At 45.8% G+C, this 20,706-nt stretch overlaps 2 protein-coding genes and 1 long non-coding RNA gene across 8 annotated transcripts; 2 read left to right on the forward strand and 1 right to left on the reverse strand.

The window, feature by feature from the left end:
* Positions 1–65: 65 nt before the first annotated feature.
* LOC142959647 (cyclin-dependent kinase-like 1) lies at positions 66–14,367 on the reverse strand. Of its 6 annotated transcripts, XM_076101025.1 has the most exons (12): positions 8,040–14,358; positions 6,623–6,731; positions 6,090–6,381; positions 5,671–5,858; positions 5,132–5,253; positions 4,134–4,206; positions 2,819–2,909; positions 2,307–2,507; positions 962–1,044; positions 816–872; positions 577–726; positions 66–409 (listed from the first exon to the last, which is right to left on the reverse strand). In XM_076101025.1, exons 4-12 carry the CDS (start codon positions 5,836–5,838, stop codon positions 314–316), a joined length of 1,041 nt encoding a protein of 346 aa, XP_075957140.1. In that variant the 5' UTR covers positions 5,839–5,858; positions 6,090–6,381; positions 6,623–6,731; positions 8,040–14,358; the 3' UTR covers positions 66–313. The 6 variants fall into 6 exon arrangements, with proteins under 6 accessions (XP_075957140.1, XP_075957144.1, XP_075957141.1 ...); XM_076101029.1 differs by having other exon boundaries at positions 5,132–5,250; positions 6,090–6,731; positions 8,040–14,367; XM_076101026.1 differs by lacking the exon at positions 6,623–6,731.
* On the forward strand, positions 10,058–20,706 carry tgfb1a (transforming growth factor, beta 1a). The gene is made up of 6 exons (XM_076101023.1): positions 10,058–11,990; positions 16,543–16,833; positions 16,998–17,232; positions 17,577–17,727; positions 19,288–19,398; positions 19,518–20,706. Exons 1-6 carry the CDS (start codon positions 11,660–11,662, stop codon positions 19,563–19,565), a joined length of 1,167 nt encoding a protein of 388 aa, XP_075957138.1. The 5' UTR covers positions 10,058–11,659; the 3' UTR covers positions 19,566–20,706.
* Positions 11,998–15,828, forward strand: LOC142959649 (uncharacterized). Its single transcript, XR_012956230.1, has 2 exons — positions 11,998–15,435; positions 15,672–15,828. It is a non-coding gene; the product is annotated as an uncharacterized LOC142959649 (long non-coding RNA).

Genomic DNA, 20,706 nt, shown 5'->3' on the forward strand with positions numbered 1-20,706 from the left:
GTCACTTACTGCGCCACAAACAAAACAAAACAAATAGTACTTTTGTCGGAGTGATGACGGCACAGTTGTGACTTTCATGAGCTGTTTAATATCATTTTTAAAGACAGGAAAACCCGACACTTACTATAAGTGTGTTGCCAACTGTAAACTATTGTTTGTTGTGTAAAGAATATTAAGCGATAACAAATGACAAATCTGAAAGTCAAATGAAAGTGAAAATACACTTTTTCACCGTCACACCAAGGATATTATTCAAATAATTGCTCAAAAACATAGCACAAGTCCATCTCTCTCTCTCTCTCTCTCGGCTTTGCTAAATGTTGGGCAGGTGATATTTATGCTTCACCTGTTTCTTAACATCCGGTGCTGGTGAGATGTTGCTGTTTGGTAACTGAGGAAGGTACTGAGCCTAGAGGGAGGAAAGGGGAAGAGAGGGAGAGAAACTGGGTGAGATGACGCTTTATCAGGATGCCTGGCGGTAAAAAGGGTGGCTGTAGCAGCGTGCACAGCGTGTACGTTTGGGAGTCACGGGACGGTTTCTTCCACCAACGAGTTCCCGCGTTTTTCCGTGCTTACCCCCGGCTGCCTGCGTCGGGAGCCCCTGTCGTGTCGTCGTCCCGGCCGCTCGCTCTCGCGGCCCCAGTTGGCTGCTTCCTCCTGGAAGTACGCCAGCTCCAGCAGCTCTTCACAGGACAGCCGGAGCGCGGGGTCCATCACCAGGCATGACTGCTCACAGGAAGACGCATAGATTTACACGGAGTCATCGGCAATGCCGGTATATAAGCCAGGCTCTGTCACTCATGAACATAACATACCTTCATAACATGGAGGGCGTGAGGAGACACGCCATGGAAGCGCTTTTCCAAGGGCTCCTGAGAGCAAAAAAATAAATGTGAAGTAAGAACATACAACCACACTTCATCGCCTCTCTGTTGAGAACATGTGGCAGCCGGATTCGTACCGTCGTGTCGGGTTCAGGAATACTGACTCCAGTGAAGAACACGTTGGAGCGGAACACCTGCTGGTGACGAGGGATCAGGTCACCTGAGGTCAGAGAGGAGATCATTACAATCAGTGTGTGTGTGTGTGTGTGTGTGTGTGTGTGTGTGGTAAACGGTTCACAAACCTTAAGACTCAAAAGAAACCTCATGTAAATGTATATATAACATCTAACTATCTCCTTAACAATAAAGGGGCAAGGCCTGCTTTCTATACTGGTTCAACAAACCCACAAGAGCAATTGGGAAAGGAAATGGGAAGTCCAAGGTTCCTGTTCAGTGAACGTTTCTTACGGTTGCTTTCACACCTAACCTGTTTGATTCAGTTCACTGGAACTCTGGAGCATGTGCCCATTTGGTTTTAGTTAGACTGGTGTGAAAGCTGTTAATGGTCAAACGACCGCACCGAGGTCGCTTGAAAAGTCTGCTTTCAAGCGACCTCGGTGCAGTTTCTTTATGGTGGGAAAGCAAACCAACCACAAGACTGAGATAGAAGATATGGTATTTTATGATTTAAAAAAAAATGAACTATTAAATCCATCTGCCGATTGTGGGAACTGGACCCTATTTTCCATGTTTCTGTTTTTGTAAATGAGTAATGGGGACAATTTTTAAACTGGTCTAGTTTTGAATGCTGCAGCTGCAATGTAATTGCTCGGGGCCACTCCTCACCGTCAAGGAAAAATATATTATTTTCTCTTTACCTTTTGCTTGATCCGGTCTGTTTGTTATTGTGTCATGTGAAAAACGGTGGAAATGTGAGTGAGAGTCGGAAAGAGGAGTGTCGGTGTTGTCGGATTTTGTTGTGTTGAAGTACAGAAAGCGTAGCTTAGTGTTATCTAGAAGATTTTCAATGTCGTGGCTGAATAATTGGCTGATTTCCACCATGTGGAAGCGACGTGAGATTTCAGAACGAGACCTCTCAGAGCCAGATGCAGATTAACCAACAAACTATATCGAGAGAAAGCCAAAAACGACGGTTTCATTTCTCTGTGGGGTTCTTTCCATAATGTTGTAAGACACTTCTAATAATAATCTGAGCTCGTCAGTGGCAAAAACGAGCACTTTTAGTGACTACATTGACGGTGAGGAGTTGTCCTGAGCGATTACATTGCAGCCTGTTTAGCGGCTGCAGCATTCTCCTTCGATACTGGACCAATGTCAAAAATCATTGTTCCCGTTAGTCCCTGTGACGCAAAAACATGGGAAAAATATCCCAGTCCATGAATCCAGGTTGAAAAGGACCAAAGAGACCCTTTAAGAGAGCAACGTCGTATGCGATCGGTATACTGTGGCCCCTCGGTGTACCTAGAGTTTTTCGGATGAGGTAGAGCTGGTCAACGTCGGACTTCCCGGGCCACAGTGGATTCCCGTGGAGCAGCTCAGCGAAGACACAGCCCAGGGCCCAAACGTCCACGGGGGGCCCGTACTGAGTATCCCCCACCAGCAGCTCAGGGGCCCGGTACCAGCGGGTCGCCACGTAGTCCGTGTAGTCATCTTCTGGTCCTGCTGAGTGTGCAGACGGAGATAACTTGTAGGGACATGCACTTAGACGTTACATATTGAACACCAAATAACACGAGCGTCGTAGAGGAAGGGATTACAACGACTACATGTTAATGTATGGAAACATAACACCCGAAACCCAAGGCAGGAAGGGTAAACAGAGACACGCTAACTGGCGGAGCGGCCCTCCTGTGCAATGCCTTCTTTATAACATTGAAAGTGAGGAGGCCATCGGCAGGAGCCCGTTCGGGTCCCATGTTGAATAAATCATTAGAGATTAACACTAAATGCACTGGCTCTCTGGATTGACCTACTCAGAATGCGGGCAAAGCCGAAGTCGCAGAGCTTGATGACTCCGGTTTTGGTGAGGAGGATGTTCTCTGGCTTTACATCACGGTGGATGCACTGCAACACAAACGCTCGGCATCAAGGATTTAGGAAACGTGATACACAATCTCTTAGTGAGAGAGAGAGAGAGAGAGAGAGAGAGATGCTTATATTGAGGCTGACGGATGAGGAAGGGACCTGGAGGAACGACAGCAAGAGATCAGAAAGCTGAGCACATTTCAATATTGAAACTGAACACTGCATTGTAGTCGCTGAGGGGGAACTGAAGCCTAAACCAAGTCAGAGTTTGCTCATTGTGATCTGGAATAACGCTCAATCTAATGTCCGACGAGTTAGAGTAGTTGTCAAATCTCACATGTCGCATGGGTACGTCAATTTGTGGGGTGAATCTATGAAATGGTTTAGATGGAGAAATGAAACGAGGTGTGAATACATTTTTCTAGAGGATGGATCAACATGTTTTTTGAGAGAATGAGGAAACGGGCCTCGTCTCTCTTAGGACCGTGATGCTTACTGCTGTTGTTGTTATTGGTTGGTTTTCTTATTTGCTGTATATGTTTACTGTTCATTTCATTGGTTCTACTTGTTAGTTTTCATAACATCACATGTTCGAAATAAATTCTATCTAAGATTGCACGATCTTTTGAAAGATTCTGGGGAAATGGCAAACTGCTATCACACAAAAAACATGATCGAAATAATGCTGTGAGCAGCCACAGTCAGCAAGTTACCTACTCTAAAATATAAATGTTGACCTGGTTAAGTAAGTAATAATAATAATAACAACTTGATATGGTACTGTATATGTAACGCAATGATACAGATACAAAGTCCTCATGTAGGTAAATGTAGAAATAAAGTAAAGCAGAGTAGTAGAGCAATATATATATAGATATATATAGATACTGTATAATGTTTGGGGAAAAATAAAATAGTCAACAGTAAAACTTCTTAAAACAATAATCGGATGTACACAAAGTTATTTGTTGCTGTAGTCATTCGTGGACAAAATACAGTCTTCATTTTTTCGCATTCTGTGAATTAAAAACAAAGTGCCTTCTTCTGTGAGGCTGTGGACTTTGTCCCCTAGCTTTTAAAGACTTGTCCCACTGTGAATGTGTGACTGTCTAACCAGCATGGAGAGAGAGAGCAGAAACAATGTGTTCAATGCACTGTTCATACGGCAAGAAAGAAAAGTTCTAATCCAGTCTTGGAAACTCCAAATGTATCCTTTCAGATAAAAAAACATGAAACAAAGATCCATATTAAAAATGTACTGACATTGTGCTTGTGGCAAAAGTTAACAGCTTGCAGAGTCTGCCACACGATGCTTTTCAGCTGAGCCTCCTGGACCCTGCAGAGGACGACACACAAAGGATTATTGATCGTCGTAAGAGGAACTCAACTAAAACCTTCTGCTAGTCTTCTTTTCCTCGTCTATTATTTAAAAAACTAAAAACAGAAGTGGTGCTTTACACAGCACCTCGTGTCACCCCGGGTAACCTTAGGCCCGTCTCTAACGGCAACAGCGCCTTTGTTTTCTGGAGCAGCTAGAGTTTCTGCTGCACAGCCATGTGGGGGAAATGGTCCGATAGCAACTGGCCATTGTGGCCTGGGCGTGCTGTGTGACATCAGATGTCAAAAAGTACAAATCTGATCTTGTGACTTTAGATGTGTCTGAGGAGTGCTCAAAGAATGGAGAGAAAAGAACCATTTTGCTCTTAAAGTAGCGTTATTGCGGCGAGGATGACCTCTGAGCGAGGCCACGCCGTCACCGAGGTTTTGAACTCGGCGGCTCACGATACCGCGGGGGGAGTGAGCGGAGGGGTATTCAGTTGGTTGCAATCTGCAACCTCGCCGCTAAATGGCACTAAATCCTACACACTGTGACTTTAAGTAAAAGGAAGTATTATCAGTCAAATGTAACCAAGATATAAAAAGTTACTAAAGTATATTTGTGTCGTTGTGTCTGAGAAGTAACTTGTATCTCACTCTCAAATATGGAGTAAAACGTACAATTTAAGATGTAGTAACGTACAAAGTAGCATAAAAGGAAAGTACTTGACTAAAGTGCCTCAAAAGTGTTTTTACATTATGAGGAAATGTAAATTCCACCACTGCAATCTTGTCATGAATTTTGAAAAGAGGTACCAGCGAAGTAGATAACAGATACGCTTCTGGAGGAGAGAGAAGCAATGTCTTCAGTTGTCTACATTTGTGGCCCTTCAGCATCCCCCACAACTCACAGACACGCCACGGCTGCGTTTCCCCAGACTTACCCTCGAGGGTGTTTGTCCAGCTCATTGAGGACCGTCTGCTCGCAGAACTCGAACACCAAGTGGAGCCGTCTTTTCCTCCTGAAGACCTCCAGCAGGTTGACCAGGTTCACGTGTTTCAGCTGCTGCGGGACCGACAGACACCGTGGACACTGTTTTTAGCGCTCGACCGGCATAAAATGTTGGACGAAATACTTAATTCAACCTATAGAGGATCTAAAGCATGCATCCTAATGCTGTCTTTATGGCTGTTATTTTTGTTTGTCTTCAGATTTTCTTCCACACATTGTATACATGTTTACACTTAGTTTTATTCTGTCTTTTTAAAAGTTTGTTTTCCAAAAACGTAAATGTTTTTCAAGCTCTTTAAAGCTGCCCTGTCTATTGTGTGTAGGCTGATTACACCTGCATGACCTCACAGTGTACAAAAGACCACACGGCCTTGCTGCGTGCATGCGCACCTGTGTGCGTGCACAGTGTCCACTCCGCGGTGTTAGATGTGGGCCCAACTTGATACTGCGGGGCTGATGCTCTGTTCTCACCTTCAGCATGCGTATTTCTCGCAATGCAATCTTCTTGATGACGGGGTCGTCTTCAGACTCCACAAACTTCTTGATGGCCACTATCTGGCCCGTGTCCCTGTGTCTGCACTTGAACACCACGCCGTACGAACCCTCGCCGATTTTGGCCAGCTTTTCATATTTCTCCATCGGCAGTTAGCGGCTGTCACCTGTCAAGAGAGAAAAGCACGCTCGGCACTTCACCAAAATCGAATGGAATCCCCGAAATAAAATGGCATTAAGTGCGCATGTCTATTTCCTTTGGGGTTTGCAGTTTTCCTACAAACCTGGTCAAATGTATTTCTGTTTGAGGGACAGTTCTACATTCAGAGGATGTGTGTTGACAAAACCAATTCACGCCAAGTTGTAAGTGTCGCAACCAGCGCGAGAGGCGCACTCACCTGCGCAGCAGAATGTGAACGGGTCTCCTCATCGACAGGTCAGCAGCGAGTCTGCGGGTAAGTCCATCGAAAGTCCGCAAAGCTATAGCTTACATGTCCTCTGGGCGTCAATGCCTAGCGTGAGTATGAAATACAGTAGCTCAGTAGTGAGAGGCGGTCTCTCTCCGTCTCCTCGTCCCGGTGCGTCGTCCCCTTGGTAACCCTCTCTGGTTGTTATCTCGCGTCGACACACAGACAGACGGTCAGTCCACTGTCTCACTCTCGAGTCCTCGTTTTCGTATCGACACGACGTCTCATTTATTCATGAACACAGAGATAATAAGGACTCATTAGGACGTTTGACACTGCGCAAGAAAAAGAGCAACAGGTAACCGATATAGAGCCAATTCACAGAGCTGGCTACGTGAGTTTACAACGCGCGCGTGGATGCACGCTCGTTTTAACCAAGGAGACTGCTGGCTCAGACGGGCCAATAGGAGAGGTGGACGGTCGTTAAAGGGACAGTTCACCCCCCAAAAATGTTTTCCTCTTACCTGTCGTGCTGTATATTTAGCTAGAATGTTTTGGTGTAAGTTGCCACGTCTTGGAGATATCGGCCGTAGAGATGTGTCTGCACTCTCTCCAGCATAACGGCTTGTGGTGCTTAAAGTGTAAAAGAATACATTTGAAAACCTCAATAGCAAAGTCTCTTCCAGAAACCATGAACTGGTTACTCAAGATATATAAGTTTCATCATGGCTCACAAGTCTGTGGATTATGAGTACTTTTGCTTTTGGTACTTAAAGTGGCAATCTCTGAATATATTCATTAAAATAAATGTACATTAAATCACTATCTATCGCTGAAGGAGGTCACACAGTGGGGATTGAGCCTATGGCCCATTGATGGAAGTATTGCGAAATTCATTTATTTACAGTATTATAAACTGGGTGTCTAGTGACATTCCCAGAAAAAGAAATGCTGTATTACAGTTTTTCTCCGTCATTTACACACAACAAAATGGAACTATATGTAGACATTTCTAAAAAACGGCAGACCAAGACCCCCAGACTGTTAAACTCTTTTCACTCAAACAGAAATGCTAACTGAACCAGGACTGAAATCTTAATGATTTACGTACATTTCGCTGATGACACCTCTGTACTTTTACTTGAGTATGATTTTAAATGCAGGTCTTTAATTTTGTCACCGTCTGTCTGTCCCTCAGTCCCTCCTCTTCCTCTTCCTCTTCCTCTTCCTCCTCCTCCTCCTCCTCCTCCTCCTCCTCCTCCTTTTCCTCCTTTTCCTGCATCCCCTGTTCCTCAGGCCCCTTTATTACCATTTTCCATTCATCCACAAGATGCCCTCAGACTTTCCTTCTTTTCCCCATCACCTGACTGCCCCACCCACCTACACACCTGTTTCCACCCTCGTCAGCCCTGTGGTATTTAACCGCTCTATTTCCACCGTTTCCCTGCAAGTTCGTCCAAGTTGCTAGGTTAATTTTTGCTTTTGAGCCTCTGATCCCTGTAGTCCTGTTACCTGGAACATTTAGTGAAAATCTTTGTATTTTTATGTTGTTTTTTTGCCACTTTTACTTGACTAAAAGATCCCTTTCACTGAAACACGTTGTGTACTTTACACGCTTGTCCATTAGTATATGAGCTGTTATCAAAAACAAAGTTCCAGAGAGCGCCTCACACCGCTGTTGAAAGAAGCTGCAGCGTCGTGTCACTCTGCCACAGACATGACCAACTCTGATGTGGTTGCATGATTTATAGACTGTTCTGTTCTCTCTGTTGACTGTGAATATTTTTTCCCCCAGCGTCCCTCCCTCGGCTCGTCTGGCCCAGAGACTTTGGGCTTTGCCGCAGCTCTATGGGATCCTCTGCAGAATCACACGAGATGTCATTTAGGGCCTCACGGCGAATGATGGGAAAGCGGACCGCGTTGTGCTCTGGAGACACTCACCTTGACACCTTGAGGTGCTGGCATCGAGGGCCTTGTGGGTGCAGGATATGAAGTGGCCCATGGCAGACTGGCGAGGCATGTCGGTTGAACGGGGTCAGTGAGGCACGTATAGGTTGTTGTCTTTAGAGGCCCGTTGCGGTACGTTAGAAAACCACCGGAGAGCAGAGAAAATACAGTAGGTGGTTTTGAATCAGGCTTTATCTATTTGCAACTTGTGTGTGTGTTCAGTGGCTTCCTCTTTTATCATACTCTCTTGGTCTAATACTCAGAGGCCCTTCATTTTTATCCCAAGATGCATCTCTGGTTAAAGGAGCTATGTTAATAACCAAAGCAAAACCGCTGAGGCCGTCGCCATCTTGGTTTTTTGCAACCAGTGAATATATTAAATATAGTAACCATATTTGGACTGCTGAGGAGTGACGCCGTGGTAGAGACACCATATACGGCTCTGGTAGCGAACTGTCAACCATAAGGTAGCCCTGCCCCTAAAGCATTTACTGAGGGAATAGACCGAGTGAGAAGTAGTCATTTTCTCATAGACTTCTATACAATCTGACATCTTTTTAGAACCAGAGGAGTCGCCCCCTGATGGCCAGTGGAGAGAATGCAGAGAACCAGAACCAGAGGCTGCCGCCTGGTTTCTCCACAAAGAATTACACAAAAGCACCACGTCTTGTGTTTGCCAAAGATGTGCTATTGGAAAAATGCCATCCAGCGTGAAAAAAAAGCATAAAAACGACTTAAGGAATGTTGGTTGACTAAGACCAAATCAACCGATTAGTCAACTAATGGACTAAGAGGGAGCAGCCCTATTTATATATATATATATATATAGTTATTTTATCTCTCAGACAAAATTATACAGAAGGAAGATGTGTAATTGACCTTTCTCTAACTCAATACTGTTATAATAGTTGTGTACATTTGTAATGGACAATTATTTTGTGAGAAAAGAACACAAGTGTGGATCAGAAAAAAATGACTAAATATTTCAGGCTTGAAGTTGACAGTCAACCCCCAAAATGCACCATCTCTGGCCACCAGGCGGCAGCATGCACCCACCAGAGCTCCCACAGACCAACACACAAGTTAGAGTAGTAGTTGTTGACTGTTGAAAGCCTCACTCGTATTAGTCTCACCCTGGTATAATTAATGGTAATCAGAGACACCGTGCTGTTGGCACTGTGGGACACACTGTAGGTGTCTTTGTCTGAGCGATCATCTTGTTCTGTTGTTATCATTGTTGGTATTTTAGGGGATTTCTGCCTTGAGTTTCCCTTTGCTAAATGTCACCGTTTGTTGCCAGTGTTTGATGAATAGCTCATTCTTCATAGCTGTGAACGGAAGACAATAAACAACAAGGGGAAACACTTTTGGGCAAAACCTAAAGGAAAATAAAAATACCAAAGCCTGAATACTATGTCCATCTACTATCTGTACTTCCCTGTTGAACCCTCCCTCAGACAGAAACAAAAGCATTACAACCATCCCCAGGTTGTTTTAGTCTAGACTTCCTTTTGAAAATACACAATCCAACCTCTAAAAAAGGCACCCAGACGTATGTCAGTGCGCCGCACGGTCCAGCCCTGTTGGCATCTCCATCCCTTCAAATTCACCCTTCTACTTTTAGACACGCCGGCCCCAAGTGGCTCAGATCCCTGGGCCTGGCAGCCCTGCCCGCCTTCACAGCCACCAGGTAAATGTGGCGGTCAGTTGGCGGGACAACAGTGCCATGCAGGGCCTGTTGACACGGTCGGCCAGTGGCAGACAGGCCAGAGAATGTTAGGGAGCCGGTGCCTCTAAAGTCAGTCATTCAGGGTGTTCGGCTCCTGGCTTCCTGATGTGGACAGAAGGCAGGCAGAGCTCTGTTGAGCAGCAGATGTTTTACACTGAGGCCGTTACCCTCATTTCCTGGGCGGAGAGCTCCTCGCTCTATTAGACGAGTAACAGGAACCAGAAAAAAAAGAGGAGTTAGAGGGAGAGAGAGAGAGAAAGGCAGAGCGAGGGAGTGCAAGAGAAAAGTTAGCTGAGCTCCCACAAATCACTTTGTCACCAGCAAGCTCTGACAAGCACCAGGGGAGAGAGAGAGGCAGCGCACGGGGAGAGAGAGAGAGAGAGAGACGGGGAGAGAGAGAGAGAGAGAGAGAGACGGGGAGAGAGAGAGAGAGAGAGAGAGACAGAGAGAGACGGGGAGTTAAATAGAGGTGCGAGTAGGGGAGTCGTGTCAGAGGAGACTCAAGGGGGAAGGTGTGAAGGAGCTGCACAGGGCATACAAGGAGGCGACACCGATGGATGGATAGACTCTCAGAACAGTGTTAAGGAACTCGATTGCTGCTGCTGTGTCTGTGGATGGTACGCTCAGTTAAAGAGAAGGTGTGTCAAACTTTCCCTACAAGAGGACAGTGTTCGGGCAACAGCGTGCTTGAGCTGCTCAGACTTGATACACCGATATCACATTATTGTGTTTGAGAATGAAGACACAGTTACAGCTGCCCTGCGTGAGTGTGTGAGTGAGTGTGTGTGTGTGAGGCATGAGGCGTTGAAAGCGTTTTCTGGTGAACTGCAGCTGTGCACAGATCACATGCTGTTATTGCTTAAAAAAAAAAGAGGTAGTCAGAGCGGGAGAGCGACACCACTTTATCAGATGGGTTTTTTTTGTCCTGCGGGGACATTTCTTGATGGCTTGACTGCATCGCTTTGTGAACTGGTCTAGAGTAAGTCAGTGAGATTCCAAAATACTGGGTTGGACATTCGTTCCCCGCGCCGAGGATATTTGATCAGCTCCGGGGTCGACGCTTAAGCCCCTGGGGTCATCGGATCAAACTTCAAAATTGGCCGTTTTTTTGTTCACTTCAAGCTCAGGAGGTCGTCGTTGCCGTTTTCCCTTCCTTCTCGACATTTAGAGAGGGCCTACTTGACATCGCGTCCATGTGCCGGGCAGCCCTGAGTGCTCTGTGAAGAAACCTTGTGGGTCAAGGAGGACAGGAAGCAGTGTCAGCTGAAACGCGTCAGACTCCGATATTAAGTACGTTGAGCTCTGCCAGAACCGTTCATTTTGCCGAGTGTTACACGGCTCCCTTCACATTCGCTCTGCTGCTCCCTGAGGACATGTAAAGAGGAGACTGGGCCGACACGTGGAGGTTTAAAATACTCAAGTAAGACAGGATTCAGAGGGTTGGTGGATTATTGTGGACTCGTTGAGGGTCTTCTGAGTCTTTGGGTGTTGCTGTCTGTGTGCACGTTTGGCTGGGCTGGGGCTCTCATAGCATTTGACAGCTCCGCTCCAGGCTTCATTTCAGCGTCTGGGACGTCATCGCGTTACCTGTGTGGCTGAGTCAGAGGGCTGGCTCATCACTAGACGTCTGTCCGCCCACTGGGAGATTCTCTCCATCCATCCCCTCAAAGAAGACACAAGTGTTTTGTTTTTTTACAGCGACAGCGGTGGCACCAGTAGTCCGGAACTTTGCGGGCTCTCCACACTGCTTTATTTGTTCTGCTGGTGTGTAAACACCTCGCGTCACTCACACCTGCCCACCGAGTGATTCACCGCTCTCTAAGCAGGCGAGAGAAAAGGTGAGGGAGGATTCGCTGAGAACCAAAGCGTGCAAACGGTCGCCACCATGAAGCTGGCGTTCCTGGCGCTCGTGGCTGTGTACGCGGTGGGCAACGTGAGCGGCATGTCCACGTGTAAGACGCTGGACCTGGAGATGGTGAAGAAGAAGCGCATCGAGGCCATCAGGAGCCAGATCCTCAGCAAACTGCGCTTGCCGAAAGAGCCCGAGGCAGACCAGGCGGGAGACGAGGAGGAGATCCCGACCACCCTGCTGTCCCTCTACAACAGCACCAAGGAGATGCTGAAGGAGCAGCAGACCGAGGTCCATACGGACATCTCCACGGAGCAGGAGGAGGAGGAGTACTTCGCCAAGGTGCTGCACAAGTTCAACATGACCGGTGAGTACCAGATACATCAGTCATCACATGTCATTGTCAAGAATGAGGGGGAACTGCTGATGGCTTAACTGCAGCACTAAGAATGTCAAGTACTAGAAGGGCTGTGATTTATGGCCCTACATTTACAGGTACTTCTTAAGAAACACACACACATGGAAGCAACGATCCTGGAGAAGATCGTTTCCATTTTCAAAAATGGTTGTTCTTCAGATCTTACATTAATAATGGCAAATCAAAATCAAACCAAAAGACCGTCTGAGGCATTTTGTCGCTCAAAGCCGATATTTCACATTGACATTTCGTTGGCCCACAACAACTCACAGGTCAGTTGGCAGGAAAAAAATTTGGCATTGTACTTTCTTGGGACTCGCAGAACAAGAGATGTAGAATATATCGAGTGACCGTTATTGAAAGTTACTCGGTATGAATAACCAGTAATAACAAGTAACAAAAAAGCAAAAGAGTCCACTGAGGGCGGATTAGAGGGCTGGGGATTTGGTCAAACACAGGACTTTTACCCAGTAGACCGCTGTTGCTGTCCCGTGCGAAACCAAAACAAAACGCTGACTTTCCGCTTGTTACGTAACCCTGTTACACTTGTTGCTTATGTTAGGTAATGTTGTTACGGTTGTTTCGTTACGTTATTATTTTAACACAAACCATGATCTTTTTTCGTAAGTAGTGCCTAAACCTAAACAACCATCTCACAACGTTAACCACGTGGCATTGTGTGTTTCTGCTAGCGCAAAAACAAGGCTGTTATGAAATGTGTAGAAATGTTTTTTTTTGGTTCAGAAAACCCCGTCATTCAACTCATCCATTGGTTTGCAGAAACATTCAATGCAAACATTCAAACATTGGTGGCTACTGGGTTGCAATTCTGCATATATTTAAACCGTAATGCAGGTGCTAGCATAAACAGATTTAGCAGCTACAGCCCAAATTAATCAGCACCCCGTGGGCTGGGGTCAGCTCCGGTCTCGTCAATAAATTCCCTCCAACATGTGTACCTCCATCTGATCTCCACCCAACATCTTCAGGAGTTCAGAGATCACAGGCGCTACCAGTTAGCAGGGCCGCGTGTTGCATCTGATCTGACGCTCCGTGTTGCCTTTCCTGCTATCTGTGGCATTTTTACTGCTTTATTAGCGCTGTTTGTTTGGCTAGCTCACATGCGCTGTTTGATTACAGCCAAATGGTATTTGGCTGTAATCAAGCAATGACTCCCAAACTGTGATGATAAACAGCCTTTTTTTCTTTGCTCCATTGTTCTCTACATGTCTATACTCCTCACCCTATCAGGCAGGCATTCACACTATCCCTCTTTTATCCACCACTTCAAAAGGAAGACTTGAGTGGATGGACCGTGCTCAGGAGTGTGCAGACCAAACGGAGAAGAAAGGAACTTTAAAAAATGAAGGGGCTTGAGTTTTGTTCTGCTTAGATGGAACCCCCCCCCCCCCCCCAAAATAAAACAGGAGAGAATCAAGGGAAAATGAGATGAGAGAAGACATCCTTCACCCTCTCTCTCTCTCTCTCTCTCTCTCTCTCTCTGTCCCTCAGGGATTGGGGGTTTCCTGTAATTTGAGCATCGGGTTCTCCTTTGCTTATCCTGTCACTTGTCCTCCATCATATCTCCTTCTCCCTGACCATTTTCCACTTCATTCCCATATCTCTCCGCCCATAATTACCAGTCTCTCTCTCTCTCTCTCTCTCTCTCTCTCTCTCTCTCTCTCTCTCTCTTTCTCTCTCTCCTCTGTTTCCTGAGCTTATTATCAGTGTGTTTGCAGCGTGTTTGTGACGGGGCAGCTTGGCAGGAAGGAAGGCAAGGCCGATGGCCACTGAGATCTCGAGTGACTCAGGTCCGGTGCAAGCGGTGCCCATGGGGAGCATGTGTTTCCTACCTCTGTGGAATGCCAGAGAACAGCCATCCACCGTCCTAACCCTCGGCACGGCTCCTTAAAAACACACTGGGAGAGCCAAGTGTGCGAGTGGACGTGTGCAGGCCCAGCGAGAAGTGTTTTGCAATTATTTTAAAAAACACACACACACAGGAGGGTGTAGGCGACAATCCAGCTTCTGTGAGTTAAAGACAGACGAATGTGTGTGAGCAAAGCCATTTAAAAAAAGTTTTTCTTTTTTATACATTCATTAACAAATCCTATTCGTCACCTCAATTTGTGGTTCTTTTTCAGTGGACGACTCACACTTTCCTGATTCCCCTAAACGGCCTACAGGGATGCATATATGTGTGCGTTTTAGAACTTAATAGTTTTAGCCTCCGTCGTGGTAATTGCGTGGCGGATTAGGCTGGATTCCCTTTGGTTAATTATCAGTCACATCCCCCCGTTGAAGGCCCACACAAGTTCACCTCTCCCAATTGTGCTCGTTAACAGAGAGAACACTCCCCCCCCCCCCCCCCCCCGTTTGGAAAGCGCCCACTTTGCGCCCCACTCGGCGGGGCAGTTAGTTTACCAAGTATTCGTTATATCCTAGAGTAAATGAAGAAGAGTGGCAAGGGGGTGTCAGGACGGCGTGGTGGGGGAAACTAGACATTGACGAGTGGGCTGTGGGAGGGTGGAGCCCAGCGTATATATATAAAGGAGGCAGGTATTTAGCCTGTTGCTGGAATCTGGTTCCTCCCACTGGTAATTACAGAGCTGTCTCCCTGCCTGTCACAACAGCTGTCCCCCGGCTTACCTGCGGATAGGCCCTGATTCAACACACAAATCCCCCCCCACACCCTTGTTAGTGCGCAGGCCAGCGTGCTGTCTTTACCCCTACCTGGCAGAGCGAGGCCTGGTTCAGAAATTCTGTTGATCAGATGGAGCAGTTTAGTGACGGGGACTTAACTGTAAAGTAGAAGTGAGGATGAAGCTGCAGCCAACTTAGGGGAAGTGACTTCATTTCCTGTTCAGTAAACACTTCTCCAACCCGTCACGCATTTATCTCGGTTTCACTAGCCGGAGACGGAGACTTTCCGTTATCTTGGCGTCGCATGGTACATCAATGCCAGTTCGCCTCTCTCTTCCCATGCTGCTGTGACGCTCTGGGTTTCAATTCGAGCACCCCCAACCAAACATTTGACTTTTGCTCTGGGTGGGGCCGGCAGAATGTCATCTCATTTCCCCCTTACCAGCACACGACAGCTCTCTCTCTTTTTCAGTTTCACTTTGGCCTCACTAGCTAAGCAACAACACAGATGGTGATATTGTGTAAGTAATACACCAGGCGGCCGTGACACGGCAGATCCCGGTACAGGCTGCGTTCTTGCTCCTGTCAAAGAGTAATTCCTGGACTTTGAGTGGAGAGAATCCCGGCTTTGGCAGGCTGAGGCAGAGTGGAAGGTTTGGGCCTGCGCCAGGTCCCAGGCTCCACTGATACACATCTCCAATTTCTCTGCACCCCCTTACACCCGCTCACACCCTTCCACCCCTTCACAACTGTGAGTTATATTCATATGAGTGCATTCTTCACTTTGCTGTTTTTCTTTCACACCCCCCCCTCTTATACACCTTCTCTCACTCTCTGTTTTTACATGGCATTTCACTCTCGATCCTCTTCCCTCCCATCCTCCGCTTATCTTTGCACGTCCCCGTCCAACTTAATCCTTTTTGTAATGTAACGCTGGTAGATTTATGGCGTTAAAGCCTTCAGTAGCTTGGCTCTGTTTTCCATCAGCCTCTGCAGGGGGAATGTTCCCGCTGTCACGATGCGGGCCGCCTCGGGGAATACAAGTTGCAAATATGGGCAGGAATACTGTAAGAAAACAAAACGCTCTCTATGGTGAACTTTACAGCAGCTGGAATAGATGAATGTTTGGCTGCAGTTAAGATTAGTGAGTACCACTGTGAGTTTGGCTTTTCCATTTTATGAGTGTTTGTGCGGAATTCTGAAGTTTGTTTATGAAGAGCAGAGTAACAAACATCCCGGGGGTTACATTTTGCAGCGCAGTGTGCAAATATAATAAAGTAAATGAATGTAGTGTAATGCAGAAAAACATATTTGTAGTTTAAGATTTATTCCAATAGATCGTACGGCACCTGGTTAGCGGCACAAAAACCACAAGCAATGGCTAACATTAACTTTTCTTTGACGCCACCCGCAAAGATAGCAGCGTTATTTTTGACCGAGTTTCAGCAGTTTTCTTGAATTGTTTATGAATTTTTGTCCTGCCGTTAGTTTGTAGTTGGTTTTCTATCTATATAACTGATGACTGTGAATTTAGATCGTAGGGATCCAGTAGTAGAAATGATCAGGTCAGGAATTACATATTGCACCTTTAAGTGGCAGATTCAAGGAAATAACTTTTGTGAAGTTATGTGAATTAAATTTCGCATTTAAATTAGGGCCCCTTCTTTGTGCATAAGATTTGTTTGAGACATTAAATTATACGACAGGGTCAGTTACTTATGAGTTTTCTCTCTAACATGATGGCATATTGTGCCTTTATGCATCCAAAAACTCGAGATGAATTCTTGCCTGAACTTGTTTGTCCAAAATATTTTTTGTGAAATCTCCTAATAAGTATTTGTTTCATATATCCCCACAGAAAAAAATGACACAGGGACCACCAAGGCCTTCAAAAGTATCCCGATGTTCTTCAACATCTCAGAGATACGGAAAAGTGTGGGAGATTACCGCCTGCTGACCAACGCCGAGCTACGGATGCTCATCAAGCAAACCACGATAGCTGATAATCAGCGGGTGGAGCTGTACCAGGGTCTCGTACCAGGGACGTCGCCCACCTACCTCGCTTCCCGCTTAGTCACCAACGAGTTGAGAGACAAATGGCTGTCCTTCGATGTCACTGAGACCCTGCAGAACTGGCTCAAAGGGACCGGTGAGATAAACACGCTTTGTTTATTGATCTGGTACCACTATGACCTCTGTCCAGTTGTTTAGTTCGGTGCAATCTAGTGCAATTTCCAGATGATATTTACCTTCACAGATAAAGTAACCAACCAGTTTCAAATGTCCCCCTGTTGTAAATTTCTGTCTCAACAGTGGATGAGCAGGGTTTCGAACTTCGGCTGTTCTGTGAATGCGGCCAGACAGGTGTCGACAGTGGCTTCAGCTTTAAGATCTCTGGGATCGAGACTGATAGGGGAGACACACGAATGTTTCAAATTATGACAAAGCAACCACCCTACATCCTGACCATGTCCATCCCTCAGAACAGCAGCAGCCACCTCACCTCGCGCAAAAAACGCTCCACGGAGACACAGGAAACCTGCACAGCGTAAGCGATCCTGCAAATATCATGTTGTTCTGTTATTTTAGGATAGTTACAGTAGGATGAAGCACTTTACAATGCCCCCCGCATTCCACTGACACAAGAGGCCGAGCTGCCGTGCAAGGCCGATGGCCTGGCCCTCAGCAGCAATTGCCCCTTTGCTAAGCCCCGCCCCCTGCAGCTACTCCACCACTCCAAGCTGTCAGAGCTACCATGGAGCCCACACTGTCACTAGCTGCACTCCCTGAAGAAATACTATCTGAAAATGTACCTTTTTAAAGGCAAATATCTTTAAGCCGTATCATCACACTATTTCCCTAAAGATAGTTCCCCCGTTTTCTCTTATGCAGCCAGACGGAGACCTGCTGCGTGCGGAGCTTGTACATCGACTTCAGGAAAGATCTGGGCTGGAAATGGATACATAAACCAACGGGCTACAATGCCAATTACTGCATGGGGTCCTGCACCTACATCTGGAATGCTGAAAACAAATATTCTCAGGTATGGGGCAACACCTCACTGTAGCGCATCTGCTTACATGGCTGAATAAGCCACAGTCATGTAAGGTTTGGCAACTCAGACCCAAAGCTTTCTGACTACTTGATTTTCTGCCCCTCTGGCAACTAAAGGACTGTTTTGATTCCCCCACCAGTAGTGTGGAACACATCAAGTGGTGAAGTCTGTGTTAGAGTCACGGCTTGTTAGGGGGTTTAAATTACTGGTGAGCTGATCGTCAATTAGTTGGTCAACAGAAAATGAATAATTCTAATAAATGATTAAACATTTCAGTCAAACATTCAGTGGTTCCAGCTTCTCAAATGTGAGATTTTTCTGCTGTTGGTCGGACAAAAACCCCACAAAACATTTGGAAGTCATTTTGTCACAATTTTCTGACATTTTATAGACTATACAATTAATCAATTAATCCAAAAAATAACATACTAATGACATACAAATTAATGACAAATGAATGTTACTGACAGTTATCATTAGTTGCAGGCCCAATACAAATAACATAGCACTTTAACTGTTGACCTCGGAGTAGAGCGACTGCTCCTTCGTGTCAAAAGGGTCCGACTGAGGTGGTTCGGGCATCTGATCAGGAACCCTAATGGACGGCTTACTTAGAGGTTTTCCAGGCACGTCCAACTGATTAAAGGCCCCGGGATACACCCAAAACATTCAGGAGAGATTATATATCTCATCTGTTCTGGGAACACCTCGGGGTTCCCCAGTTAGAGCTGGGAAATGTTGCTGTGGAGATGGACGTATAGAATTCCCTGTCAAGCCAGCTGCCCCTGCTGCACCTGCTGCCCAGCCCCCGAATAAGTGGAAAATAATGAATGGATGGACTTTGATATCAAAACCACTTTGGTCCAGACTGAAATATCTCAACAACTAATGAATGGATTACCGTAAAATATAGTATCAAACAGTCAAGAAATGTTTTTGTTTACAAACATTGAAGCTGCTAAATACGATATTCGGAGTATTTCCATTGCCACACAATGGCTTTTAAAATGTCAAAAGCTAAGCCAGCGGCTCGCAGCTAACAGTGCTCGCAGCCGACGTGTTGTGTTTTCCTGAGCGGGAACCGGAGGGTGGGTGCTAAACTACTACGACAACGCTGTATACGTCAGGACAGCGTTATCACCTGTAACCGCAGTGTTAGAGCAGAGCTGCGTCCATGAGCTAGCTAATGTGGTCTGCCCGGCTATGTACAGTAAACAAAGCAAAGAGAAGCTTGGATTACAACACACTCAGAGGGAGAGCGACTTCCTTTATCTGCTCAGGTCGACATTACTCTATATCTTTAAATGGATAATAGCTGTTTGCTGCTATATTTTTGAATATTGAATTCAACACCTTTTTAAAATTACATTTACAAAGACTGTTCAAGAAGCAACACTTTGTGAATAATAACTGGATTCTAGCTAAAAGCACTCTCGTAACTCTAACCCGTAAATCCAAGTCTATTACAGCTGCTTTCACCTCGTGTTGCTGAATTCTGAGCCGAGTTCTCTGTTTTCATGTCTTTCCCCTTCATATAATTGTTTACAGATTTTGGCCCTATACAAGCATCACAACCCAGGAGCCTCTGCCCAGCCCTGCTGTGTTCCCCAGACACTGGAGCCACTGCCAATCCTCTACTACGTGGGCAGGCAACACAAGGTATCTATGCCGCGGCCAAGTAACCGTCACTCTGGGGTGAAATGTTTACAGAACATTTTATGTGAAAGCAACACTTTAGCCGATGATTAATCACATTACTGTTGATTTTTCACCTTCAGGTGGAGCAGCTGTCCAATATGATCGTGAAGTCCTGCAAGTGTAGCTAAAAATACGGCACGGCACACCGCTCTGCCCGCCCCTCGAACACACTCTGAGATGTGTTCAAGAGCACGGAGGGGGAGCATGTGACGGAGGTAAAGGGGACGAGAATAATGTGGAACAAAATATTTGAAGTCATTGGGATCTTTGCGGTCACCACCATTCCTCCTGCAAAAACTCTACCTTTATCACACACATCACACCGTGGACTTCTTCATATAGATATTAAAGATATCATTTTCTATGTGTATAGACTTTTCCCTTGCAGTAGTAAAAAATGTCTGTCTTGAAATGAATTAATTTATTTGTTGGAGGGACAGATCTGTAAAGAAGTGTATAAAAGAGAAACATGAAAAAGGATAAAAAACATGATTAATACCCCCCCCCCCCCCCCCAAATAAAAGGTGGATAAAGGATGCCAAAGGACATGAGGACCAACATGACCTTGATGAAAGAACACTTTCTTTTTCACAGATGATTGTGTGGGACTTTTGTTATTTCCATATCGTCTTCCTTATGAGGTCACAGTTAAAGGTGCTAAAAGTCCCAGGTGTGGAAAACGGCGGTGGTTGTTGGGGACTTTCCTGGACGATAACGCCACAGGTGTTTTTGGAGAGAGTTGCGCCGTAGAGGACAGCAGACAGCCGCGGGGACAGTCCGACCTGGGGAAACTCCCTCTGACTGAGAGGCTGGAGCCTTCAGTCAACAGAGCATCGTTTCACACGAACCGTTTTACTCTTTGTTTGTTTTTTAAGCTCACGTGACTTATACAATGCTATTTTTGTCCTCGTAGCTGTAATGCCAGTTTGTCCTTATGAAGCCTCCCGTGCTGTCAGAGAACATGAGTAATATCGGGGTGTAAAGAGTGATGACGCTGTGTTTTTTTGTCCCTCTCAGGATTTACAGCTTGTTGTCTCTAGAGGGTGAGGGTCAGGGGGCTGTGGCTGTGGTGTCGGTTTTAGGGAAGCCGTTGAGACTCAATACACACATTTGCTGTTTGTTTTTCATAGTAAAGTAGGGGCAATTTTTTTTACTCATCTGAAGTGTGATGCTTTTTGCACAACTACCCAAAACTTTATAGTGCACTTACCATTTGAAATTTGCATTTGTACATATTTTAACAATTTGAAATAAACGTTGTTAAATTAT

The sequence above is a fragment of the Anarhichas minor genome, unplaced genomic scaffold, assembly GCF_050575085.1.
Source record: "Anarhichas minor isolate MPS153535 unplaced genomic scaffold, ASM5057508v1 ptg000026l, whole genome shotgun sequence".
NCBI lineage: Eukaryota > Metazoa > Chordata > Actinopteri > Perciformes > Anarhichadidae > Anarhichas > Anarhichas minor.